Here is a 13,353-nt window from a genome sequence, read left to right as displayed (position 1 = left end):
AGTTTGAGGAAAGAAATGAAGATGCAGGGTTTGCATGTGTGTGTGAGTTCACATAAGTGAATGAAACAAAACACAACTTCAGGTAAATTTTGGATGAGGAAACATTATAACATAGATCAGAAAATATTGTAATATAGGACCATAAATTAACAATTCATGTTTACCAAGCTAATGCATCCAGTCTTCCTTAAGTAGATGGTAAAAAATACATAAGTCCTAAGTCTGTCACATATCATTTCACTCTAGACACACTATTTAGAACAAAAACAACAATTCCTCTTTTATAAGCAGCTTTCTTTCACCAAAATAAATGAATATCGAATGCTTTACAAAGAGGTTCTTTTGTTTGAGCACAAAGCGATCTGATCAAAGCGTGGTGCAGTGGACAGACCAGTACATGTAGTTTCACTGAATCGGACAATTAAAAAAGCTGCCACTGCGGTCCACTTTGATCCTCATTTGTTCTCAGTGGAGGGTTGCGCGTTTGATGCCCTAGTGAACGCGCTTTGCTTTATGCTTTCAGAGGAGTCTGATCGTGAATGATGGTGTGTGTAGGCGTGTGTGTGTTTGTGTGTGAGTGTGAGTATATGTGTATATGTGTGTGTAACAGCTGTTTTCTCATGGGGAGAGGTGCTTTAAGTCTCAGTTTCCATGGGGACAAGACAACGGTTAAAGACGCTGGCGGCTCTGGTTGTCGAGGATTAATATTGAATAGCTCATGAAGTCCTCCAGCTTAACATATCTTAATATAATACTTCATGATTAATAATGACCCATGACCTGGTGCATGATTATTACCTGCACTGTATGGATTAAATAAACCCACACAAATAGACCTGAGTCAAATCAAATGCAACTAGTCAAATTTATATAAAAGAACATAAACAATCACACTACTATTTATTGTTAACAGTATTGTGACATTGAAATAGCACTTTTTTTTTTTTACCATTATTGAGCTTGATTCACAAACCAGGTTACTGTTAGAGGCAAGATAAATTGCACTACTGGTAATAATTGAGATAGAGCGTCCAACATTTATCAGTATCAGTGACCAAATTCCTTAATATTTACTAGATGATAATCAAATTTCTTGTTTACAGAAGGGTTGGCAATCACAGAGTCCGTCATGATACAAAAAGATACACAATACATGGATCACGATACGATATTATCACGATATTGCTGTGTTTTAAGACCCAGATACATTTTAGCAACAATATTTCTTTGTTAAACCATTACTTGTGCAAAGTTAATATTAAACACATCTATTTTAATAATCAAAACAGTGAATATGTCAAGTGTATGTATGTCAAGTTTCTTTCCAAATAAGCAGCAAAATTGTAATGCAGCCACAAATGAAATTGCTTAAATATACCAAAAAATACTCTTGATATATAGATACAGCAGCCCATGAGAGCAATACTGTATCACCATATTTAGTATCACGATATATCAATATATCAGTATTTTTGTAAACACCCCTAATTTACAGTATGTTAGGGGTAGTGGTTATTAATTAAGTGCACATTAATTAACATTAGTTCATGACAATATTCCAAATTTGGCCTATAATTTTGATACAGGAAAGACAAACCACAGCACAATTTGTTAAAAGCCACACAGACTGACTATCATATTATAAATTATATATTACAGAAGGCTAATACAAATAAAAAGGTTCTGATTTACACAAATGCGATTGCCTCTTGCTGTGTCTATATTATAAAGTTAATCTAACATTCATATTAATCTCAGAAACATTGGCTTTTTTTTTTTTTTGACATTTTCATTACTGAATATGTATTTTCTTTTTCTCACAAAAAGACAAAACCATGGCATATAAATAAAGTCTGAATGAAGAGACTTGAAATGAAAGGTGTGTGCGTATGTGTGTGTGTGTGTGTGTGAACTGCCTACCAGTTTTGTGTTCATTTGAATTTCACAGCTAGTGCCCCTTTGATCTCTCAATACTAATGAAGGTCAGGCTAATATGAGCACACGAGCACACACTGATCCCAATAGCTGTGAGATATTGAAAGGCCTCCTGCTGGACAACTTGTTTGCAAAAGGACAATCCAATATGGTTCTCCACACGCTCTCTCCAGGCTGTACTCTGTCCCAAACTGCGCCGTGTACTGTGTCTATGTTTGGGACTTCACCAGTTTTATATGTAGAGCATTGGACAACAGCAAAGTGGAAGAAATCAGAGCCCTAGCAGTTGGCCTAATTCTCGTGTGCATATATTCTTTGTACATTTGGGGTATTTTGTTTTTGTCATTCAATAAGATATGAACTGTAGAAGGTTGAATAACTAACTTCTAAGACTAAACACTGGTCAATTCTTCTATTTATTTTTTGCAGCTCAGGCCTTTTGAATGATACTGTATTTAAAATGGTTTACTGCAGTGTTTCCCAAACTTTTTTTCTGGGGACCCATATTTTAAAAGTCACAAACCTTCACGACCAAAGTCAATAGACATTCATTGTAAATCACAAAATAAAGGTGGATTTGACCATTACTGAACATTAATGAGGATATTTTATTGTTGATTGAGTGATTGTGTCTCTGAACAATTAGTATTACTCAAGTTTTAAACAATGAAAACAGCACTTGAACCAGCAATAAAAGGCATCCATACGTCGCTTATTTGGACTTTTTTTTCCTTTTCAACATACAATTAAACCAGCAATATTGGAACCAAATAGTCAATAAAATAATTACAGAAAGATTAGAAATTATACAAAACATGTCTTAACATTTGAACATTTCTAATGAGATAGGCGGGCCTCTGCGTTTTTGTAGCACATTCCAGTCCGGGGTGCAGGAGAAGAGCGCAGGTGTAGCATTCAGTCTGTTTCTGTGCTTTGTGTTCATTTTTGTGAGCACAGAAATTCCCAATTCACACATATATGTAGTAGTGAAAGGAATAAGCATAGAAATACTGTCCCTACAGAGGACAGGATATTCTGATGACATGCTCATCCAGAATGACGATAAGGTCACAGATCCATGTATACAACTATATATTGCAGACGTACATGCAGATAGTGACAAGGAGACCCCCCAAAAATCTCTTGAGACCCACCTGAGGGTCGCAACCCAGTCTTTGGGAAACAATGGTTTACTGAGATTATCATGCATTATTGCTTTTGTATCAGTAAAGTAGTTTAAATATTATCGTTAATGGCAGTATAGCTCTGCAGCCTAGCCTTTAAAAGCAAAGTGCATCTGTCTTGAAAGCTGAACTGTGTTGAGGAGGCAATTTGAGCAACAAAATGATCAGCAGAACTCTGATTAATGAGTACAGACAGCTGGCTTAGCTTCATGGATTTCAACAGACAAATTGTCCCTTTAGAATTATAAGCTTCTGCAGTCTGTGGTTTTATCTGATGTTTTGTTGAAATTGTGGAGTTATTAAGTTATTAAAAATATGTCTCATCAAAAACATACTTGGAGTTGCATTTTGTTTCATTCACACATATCTACTTAACCCTGCATTTTTAGTCTCTCTACACCTCCAAAGCTCAAAATGCTCTGTTCCACTTTGTGTTGTCATCAAGTGGTTTCAAGTGAACAGCTATACCTTTCACCTTTAGTTAAGGAGAGATTGGCAATTCCAGGGTTGAAATTACCCAAATGATTCTAGTGAAGGTGTATGGAGTTCAAAAACACAGTAAAGCCCTTTCTGTGTTACTACATGGCAAGGTAGAACAGAGAGAAAAACAAATATGCAGGATTTGTGTGTAAAACGTGTGAATGAAACTATACACAACTCAGAGGATCAGAAAATAGAGCAAAATGTTCTTGTTTCTGAATATCTTCTGCAATTTTTATCACAATTTTGCAAGCTTTGGTAATGTATGCTTTAGGTTTTTGCGCAAAAAACATTTCCCAATTCCACTGTGCTCAATGTGAGGTCAGAACTTTAAACTTTAATCTCAGAACTATACCCAGATAGAGCAGATAAAACCCTATAATTCTGAGAGGACTAGATGTAAGAAGTGAGTGGCAAATATTTTGAGTGCTGTTGATTAGAATGAACTGGACTGGATGGAGATGGATCCACAATGAGTTACCCAAAAGAGCATGAATAAATAAAAACAGCTTCAGGTGGAAGATTTAATAAAGGAACAATAACACTATACCATGGTTAAGAGCTCTAAAAAGACAATTTGCCATGGTTTCCTCTAAATTGTAGGCCTGTCATGACAAATTTTGAAGTGTGATATATTGCTGAAGAAAATATAGAAGATAAATGATAATATTTAAACTAATTTATGCCACTGACACAATAACCTAAGAGAGAGATTTAAATCACAAAAACTATTCTAAATGTACAATACTGTAACATGAGCTGCGATAAATAAACAGCAGAATAGAAATTATGAACTCAACCTTAAGCTTACATTTTATGAAACTGCCAAAAAATAACAAAACATTTGACAATAGTGCAAAGAAATCTACACACAATAAATACTGAACAAGAATATTGTTGTTCCAGCTTTCATATATAAAACGATAAGATAGTAATTACTGTGAGAGGCCTACTAAAATGTTCTGTTAAACTAGGCAATTTTCAATGTAAAATGAAGGGTGATAACATAATTTTGCACCTGAAAATATACCAACATGCACATTTAAACGGTCTGGAGAAGCTGTACAAGCAGTTCTGATGAAGCCACTTGATTACAGGCCTCTCAAACTCATATTTATGCAGTCGGTGTTGGTGTTTCCTCGGCATGCGGAGCCAGCATCTGTTCTCACCTCACGTCTATTCACAGAAAGTGTCTCGGCTCACCGTGAGTCATTTTCTCACAAATAAGTTTGATCATTTTAAACAAGGATGGGGATACAAACAAATACAACTGTAAAATGAAGTATCCAATTTGTTTTCATGTTGCGTCATCACTATTACTATGACTTTACAATTGAGTGTTAACTGTAAAGAAACAGTAAACAGAAAAGAAAGACATAATTTACTGCATAAACTAAACATTCAGTAATTATGTATATTCCAAATATAAAACTTCAGCCCAGTAATTAACATTAACAATGGGCAATCAATGAGAGTTCACATAGACACTGCTGCTGGGTTTCAGATAACGTAATAACATTTTATATGGAACATGCTGTTAGTCGAAATTATCAGGTTTAACTTTTGTGACTTTACCTTTTGGATATTTTATATTAGAATACAATGTCATCAATAAGTCTCTTGCCTTCGTTTGGGTGTATATAACATCATCACATTCCACAGAAGCAGAAATCCACCAATAAAGACAGGAGTATCGTCAAATGCTACTCATATTGCGCTATTTTCTGATTTATGTTATAATGCTGTTTCCTCATCAGAAAGAAACCCTGCATATTTAGGATGAAAACAAGCTCCACTGTGTTTTTAGACTCCATACACCATCACTAGAGTCATCTGGATGATTTCATACCTCGAATTGCCAATCTCTGCTGAACTAAAGACAAAAGGTAGCTGTTAACTTGAAAACTAAGGCTTCATTTGAGCAAGTTTAGGCATTTTGATCTTTGGGGATGTAGACAGACAAAAAAAAGAGTTTCTATAACATGTGTGAATGAAACAAAACACAACTCCAGCTATGGTTTGAGAAGGTAACAACATTATAACATAAAAGGTCACAAGAGTCAATATTGCATAATATATGACCTTTAAACTGTAATAGTTGCTGAAGTAAATGTGCTCTTCAGTCACACATCATTACTGAAACACTTTACTATTGATTTCCTGTATAGAGCAGCATACATAAGCCCCGATATTTGATTGTTGTCCCTATGTGCCATGGTAACAGTTAGATTCTCCATAATAAAGCAGAGCCACTCAAAGGCTGATTGCAGTGTATTCTTCTTATCCCTGTGACCAGCATCTCTTTGAAGTCTGATCACAGCTGTAGCCAGGAAAACGCCATATGAGCGCTATTAGCAACAAAGCACTTTTTTTGGACATGCATAAAGAAGACACTTCCTCTAATATTCTTAAATATATTATTCCAGGAACTTTTACAGTGGCTGTTCCCAATCTTTTCCATGTAGTTGAGCAAATTTAGTTTTGCCACAATATAGATTCATTGTAAAAGCAGCTCTAAGCATCAAAATGAGACAGATGTGTGGTGTCTGCATCTAAAGCTTTTTATTGCCCAAGAACCAGGAAGTGTGACTTTGCATGCAAATTGTTGTTAGCATTACTGTGACTGCAAAACTCCTCTCTGTGAAAAGCTCTTATAAAATCAATGTAGTAAAACATTTAATTCCGAGATTAGGAAAGGAAACAATGAATTTGGACCATTGCAAACAGTTATAAATGAACTTGTTTTTCACGTGAGAAGAATCCCTCAGTCGTCCAGGGAGAATCCAAAGCGAGGAGAAAATTCTGTTTGTCGACTGGACCAAAGTTAGTTTGTTTGAAGATGTTTCGCAGCACATCCAAGCTGCTTCTTCAGTTCTGGTCAGAATGCTGGTGGACACTTTCTTATATCTGTAGGGAGGAGCTAACTACACTGAAACTAACACACACACTTGTTTACAGTTTCTGTTTGTTAGTTCGGCCTATTGACCTGTACAGGGTGTGGGGTCTAATTAGCATAACAATTCATGGCCATAAAGGAGCTTCCACACCTCTGGACCTGACCTGGATACACCTATTGTTCTCTTGTTTGTTTTGATTTAGGTTTGAGGATGGAGTTGTAAATAGGAGACAGATGCAACTCCATCCTCAAACCTAAATCAATTAGACCCCACACCCTGTACAGGTCAACAGGCCGAACTAACAAACAGAAACTGTAAACAAGTGTGTGTGTTAGTTTCAGTTAGTTAGCTCCTCCCTACAAATATAAGAAAGTGTCCACCAGCATTCTGACCAGAACTGAAGAAGCAGCTTGGATGTGCTGCGAAACATCTTCAAACAAACTAACTTTGGTCCAGTTGACAAACTGAATTTTCTCCTTTCCTTGTTTTTCACATGAACACAGACAGTAAAAATCAGGTACAACACCTTTAATGCATAAGGTGGCTGGCAAGTGCAAAACACTTTTACATTTCACAACACACATTAACAAGTCTAAAACAAAATTACATTTAAAATACACATTTACATCTTGAAAAGAAATTTACATTCCATAAAACACATTTGCAAATGAGCAAACAAATTTACAAAACACTTGTACAAGTGCAGAGACAAATTTACATGTAGCAAAAACACAAATACAAATCCCCGAAACACAATAACAAGAAAGTTCTTGACGGAAAGGGAATGTCCTAAAAAACAGATGTGATGAATTGTCATGTAAGTACACACTTAACTTTACGAAATCATCATCAACACAAATGTAAACATAAAATATGGCCATAACCCACAAAACTGTCAAATAAGTTTGACACAGCTGTAGTCAGAGCTTTACTGTCATCAGAACATATCTTTCTTATTTCTGCTGAATCGCTTTTCACTTCCTGCTTGTCCCGCATGTTGTTTGTCACTTCCACTTTTTAGGACATTCCCTTTCCGTCAAGAACGTTCTTGTTATTGTGTTTCGGGGGTTTGTATTTGTGTTTTTGCTACATGTAAATTTGTCTCTGCACTTGTACAAGTGTTTCATGTTATGTAAATTTGTTTGCACATTTGTAAATGTGTTTTATGAAACGTAAATTTGTTTTCAAGATGTATATCTGTATAATAGATGTAATTTTATTTTCAAACTTGTTAATGTGTCATAAAATGTAAAAGTGTTTTGCACTTGCCGGCCACCGTAAATGCACCACAGGCAGAATAAAAACAATGGATTTAACAACCACTGCAAGTACAAGATCATACCCTGTCAAATTTCCCGACAATACTCAAAATAAGAAAACACCTTTCTTCAACCACATTTACAAAACCTGGTTCTTCTTAGAGAGTGGTTCTCAAACTTTTCATACCAAGTACCACCTAAAAAAATATTTGTCTCTCTGAGCATGACCAGTACTAAATCAGGTTTAAAACAGGACTATTCCAGCTCTGAACTAAACCAGTACTTCTATACAACAATAATTACTACATTGACTTATCATTCAGTATATGAAAGCTGGAACAATATTTTTGGGGCCAGTATTTATCGTGTGCACATTTTCTTTGCACCATTGGGACATCTGTAGTTATTTTTTAAATTCAGATTTAAGCTGTAGAAGGCTGAATTAATAATTTCTGTGACTCATTACAGATGCAAACTACTAGGTAAGTGTTTCATTCTGGTATTTATTTATTTCAACTCATGTTTTTCTTTAACAATACTGTAGATTTAGAATAGATTTTGTGGTATAAATCTGCTCTTGGGTTATTGTGTCAGTGGCATAAATCAGTTTCAGTATTATCGTTTGTTCAAGAAATTTGACAAAAAATTAAACAAACAAGAACTGCAAAAGATCTCGCACACCAGAATCAGTCTGTGTACCATCATTTGAGAAACACTACTGTAAGTATAGGACTTTACCTTGAGTGTGTCTGATGTTCAGCTGGTTGATCTGCTCTGTGAATTCATTCTCCTCTATGGTCTCGGTACGGGGGACAGACAATGAGAAGCGCCTCTTGAAGTTCTTCACCTTGTTCATGGTTTCCGAGTCCTCAGTCTGCAAAAGGAACACACAGGTTTCTGCACAGATAATGCATTAGCCAAGCTCTCCACACAGACCAACACAACAAGTTTGTCCATCAATTCCCTTACAGAACACACTAAAGCAGACACAAGTATGAGTCTACGCTGGTACACACGGGTCACATGATCACAGGAACGCAGACTTGGTTTCTCCCATTGCTCCAAAGACCCATGTCATCTGATAATGAGGCACAGAACAGCGGGTAGGGAGCTGATCAATCCACTCCCAGCCGCTTACATAACCCCGGCAGCCCTACTAGTTTGTCATTGGAGCATCTGTCCGCCCAGTCCCATGTCAGGGGGTCTTCGTGACTGCTTTATTGCCAGCGATCTGAAAAAGCGTGTATTTTTCCTCGTTACAGCCAAAGACGAGACAGTTGTGTGGTCATTATAAGCTGGACTTCACATTCCTCAGGTTATTTTTAGAGCTCAATGGAGCGTCGTGATATGACAGGCTCAGAGCAGCACCTGCAAATTGAGACTGTGGGCGCCACTCTGCACGACAAAGGGCCGAGTGAGCGGGTGCAGTGACCACAAACGACTTTGAGGAAAATTAATGAGATAAAGTTTGAAAATGAGCTTCTCTGTGAAATAAAATCAAACAAGTGGGTAAGTGAAATTATTTTTTTGCTTACTTTGAAATGTACAACATTAATAGAGAACCACTGATCCCTTCATAAACACTGTGTACACAGACACCAAACAGGGTGAATATGGAGATGAGATTAGTTTAATGCCATACTGAGAATCATTCTTTACAAGTAAATAACATATCTATGGAGAAAAGCAGGCCCACCCACCAGAAAAGTTACATAGAGAATTTTTAAAAGAACCATTTGTAAGATTTAGATTTTAAATTAAACATTACTCAGAGGTGCTTTGTGTAACTTTTCTGGTGTTGGGTCAGTTAAATGCTTTTCTCCATTGAGATGTTATTGCTTTGTCTGGAAGTTTTCACAGTATGTCATTAAACCATTCTATCTCCACGTAGAAACCCCCCCCCCAAAAAAAACAAGTTACAGGTCAAATTTGTGGAGAGACAAAACCGCTCACAGTCAGAATTCCAGTATATTTGATTTATAAAACCACCTGCATTAGAATAAATATAAATTAAAGAAGTTTAATGTCATACTGTGGACGATTGTAGACCAAGTGGTGACATATCCATAGAAAGAAGCAGGTGACAGACCCCTAACCAAAAAGTTACATAGTGCATCTTTAACTGTGTCCCCACATACAAGGTAGAAATGTTCAAGTCAAATACAGTTCTTACTGGTAACAATTGTAATATTGATTTGCAGAAGTGGGGACTTGCAAGTCGGAACTTGGACTCAAGTCGGACTTGAGTCACTATTTTTAGGACTTGAGACTTGACTTGATAAAATGGAATAAGACTTGGGACTCGACTTGGACTTGAAGGCCATTAACTTGGGACTTGACTCAGACTTGAGGCCTGTGACTTGAGAGGACGTGAGAAGCACTTTTAAATCTGAATTCTTTCTATTCTGACCGTCATGATTCACTCTAAGATCTTGTCAAGACATTTAAAAAGGAAACATTTTATTAAATGAATTTCTACAACTCTTACATACTCTATAAATACTCATATATAAATATACTATGATTTTTAAAGAACAATTTAGTTTAAAAGTCATATAAACTGCAAAAATCTAACCTATATTTGGTTTTAAAGACTTGAAAGAACTTGAAACTCAAAGCAGACGACTTGGGCTTGACTTGGACTTATGGACCAGTGACTCGAGACTTGACTTGGACTTGCCTGTATTTGACTTGGAACTTGACTCGGACTTGAGGTGAAAGACTTGAGACTTACTTGAGACTTGCAAAACAATGACTTGGTCCCACCTCTGCTGATTTGTCTTTAATTACAAAACACATTGTACATGATGGCCAAGTTGTTTGTAATTTGGTGTTTTGGTTCTCAGAAAGCAGAATGAGTCTCACGTGAGTCTCTCATTTAAGTTACCAGTCTCAAAGCTGAAATCCAGTTGGTTAAAATCTAAATGAACTCTCTCTGATCTGAATCCCCACCCCTACATACAGTTCCTTTAACCTAATCGGAAATACATCTTAATATAATTTCCAGTTGCAACAGATCAATCAAACATGTGAGTATTGACAGAACATTTCTCTGTACTTGACACGACCATTGTTCAACCAACATAGGAGCATTTATTTCAGGACATCTTATTCTATAAAGGAAACCCAAATTGACTTTTCACGTGTAAGGGAAAAAGCTGAAAAAAGGCCAAGAAGATGTGGGTGGCAGCCATAAATTGAACAGATCACAGCACAAAAGGCAGAGATGGAAGCAATAATCCACAGAGCAGAGGGAGAAAAGGGGGATTTCTCACACTGAGAAGGATCAGGCTATTTTAGTTTGTGAGATTCTACCCGCAGTGTATAAAAACCAGGCGAACATAACCTCAATATATAAAAATACATACAGGGAAATGTGTGGAGGGAGATGAATGGAAGCTGCCTATTGTACCGTAATCACAGAGAGTATAAAGATGTGGACTAAGCGAGTGTGAAGTCACCCACAATGTTCGGCTCCTGTCAAATCATGGTGAGGTTGACTGCAGTAGTGACAGAGACAGGTGACAATCTGGTAATGTAAATTCAGCTGGAAACAGTCGATGGACTTGGAGGCATGCCCATGAACACTTCCTATTTGGAACGTAGCAACCAATGGGTTAGTTATGTCCATTCCTATACAGTCTATGATAACAATTAGAAATCTTTGGTGCCATTATTTCTGATTTCTGATTTGAGGGCTATTCAAATAAAATAACCAATCTTTATCTTTATCTTTGTCTTTATCGTTTTTTAAGGGCTTGTGTCCATAGATTTGGTATATAGTACACATTATACTTGTGACTTAAAGAGTAGGGGTGTAACAATATCCAAGTCTCACAATACAATATCGTCACGGTATAAACCTCACGGTACGATATTTACTGCGATATATTGCATGTAACAATATCCAAATCTCTCTGTACGATATTTTCATGATATACATCTCACTGTACAATATCTTTTTGCGACATTTTGTGGAGGCCAAAAAAACTATTAATATGCAACTTTTTCATCTTAAAATGACTTGACAAATCTTAATCCAAAGAATGAAGATTTAAAAGTGCTTAAAACTGCTAGTTCTTCTTGTAGTCTACACTGAAATGAAGCAAAGGATCATGGTCTATGTAGTTGCCTCTGTTTTTTAGATATTGCTGCACCATAACTCTTAATTTAAGCAAAGAGACTTGTAATTTGATATATTGTGATGGCCCCCGCGACCCGGCCCCGGATAAGCGGACGAAAATGGATGGATGGATGGATGGATGGTGATGGCCCACGATATTATTGTAAGAACTTTGATGATACGATATCACGATATTTCAGTTATTGTTACATCCCTATTAAAGAGTAATGCCACCACATTCACAAGAGATATTTTAAACCATGTACATCATTTACAGATACAGTATATACAGATACATATTTACAGGCTATATTAACAATGCACCATACATTCTGGCCTGCCTTCCACCATGCATAGAAAGCACATCACAACATTATTTCTGTCTGTAGTTTGATCCTCTTTAATCATGTCATAGGCAAAATACAGCTGTCAATCTAGTTTCCTTTCCAATATTCTTTTAATAGCTCGGTCTATTGTTGTTTACCCCAAGAGGGACACTATTGACATCTGCTGCCAGGGGATAATGAAGTGTGAGCAATGCCACTTCTTCAAACGGGTTCAAGGACCCACAGCTTATCCATCACTTACATGATGAAGGTAAATTAAGGTTCTGGAGCTTTACAAAAATGCATCTGTGTGTTACTTCATTCAGTCCATATAATGAATGTTAGATTACTTTATACAAAAGCTGCAAGATCATATTTGAATGAACGCAATTAGCAAATGATCAAAGGTTAGAGGTTGCAAAAGTACCGTCATTTAGATGTTCTACAGAAAAACGCTGTAAAACCCTGTAGTTTAAAATCGTACAAACATGTTAGGAAATGTGATTCTTGAATTAATAATAATAATAATAATTCATATTGCAGTTTGTTTTTTTTTATATAAAATGTGAACGTTGAACATAATTCTATTATTAAAACATGAATCACAAAGCTAATCACATTCACAATATTTATTAGGGATATAATCATTATCAAAATATTGTGATATTGTATTGCCAAAAGTCTCAATAATATTGTTGGACTAATTACAATATATTGAATTACAAGTCTCTTTGCTTAAATTAAGAGTTATGGTGCAGCAATAGCTAAAAAACTGAGGGAACTACATAGACCATGATCCTTTGCTCTGTTTCAGTGTAGACTACATGAAGAAATAACTGTTATAAGCACTTTTAAATCTAAGTTCCTTGGATTGTGACTCAAAGTCTTGTCAAGGCATTTCAAAAGGAAAAAAATACCACATTCACAATTTTCTTAGCCTTTACTAAATATTGTACAGTGAGATCCATATTATGAAATTTGGAATATTGTTACATTCCTAATATTTTTTAAAACTAATTATTTGTCAGAACTCAATTACATATTTTCAACCCCACATTCACAGCCAGCAGGTATGCTATAGAAACAATACAATAGAAACCCTGGGAGTGTAGCAACCACCATGTCATTGTGGCCTTTGCAAAGCACAGG

The 13,353-nt window shown here is 36.2% G+C and overlaps 1 protein-coding gene across 1 annotated transcript in view; it reads right to left on the bottom strand.

Annotated features, from left to right (window-relative positions):
* Positions 1 to 13,353, bottom strand: part of cdk18 (cyclin dependent kinase 18) — a 46,588-nt gene that overhangs the window by 14,763 nt on the left and 18,472 nt on the right. The window contains exon 2 of the mRNA XM_020930909.2: positions 8,494 to 8,629. Within this exon, the coding sequence (XP_020786568.1) occupies positions 8,494 to 8,611 (118 nt within the window). The 5' untranslated portion in view covers positions 8,612 to 8,629. The remainder of the gene's footprint in view (positions 1 to 8,493; positions 8,630 to 13,353) is intronic.

This window comes from Boleophthalmus pectinirostris, unplaced genomic scaffold, assembly GCF_026225935.1.
Source record: "Boleophthalmus pectinirostris isolate CB_2022bp ecotype Guang Dong unplaced genomic scaffold, ASM2622593v1 HiC_scaffold_3, whole genome shotgun sequence".
Lineage (NCBI taxonomy): Eukaryota > Metazoa > Chordata > Actinopteri > Gobiiformes > Gobiidae > Boleophthalmus > Boleophthalmus pectinirostris.
Note: the sequence above shows the minus strand (reverse complement) of the source record. Positions and strands in the feature narration are given on the sequence as shown.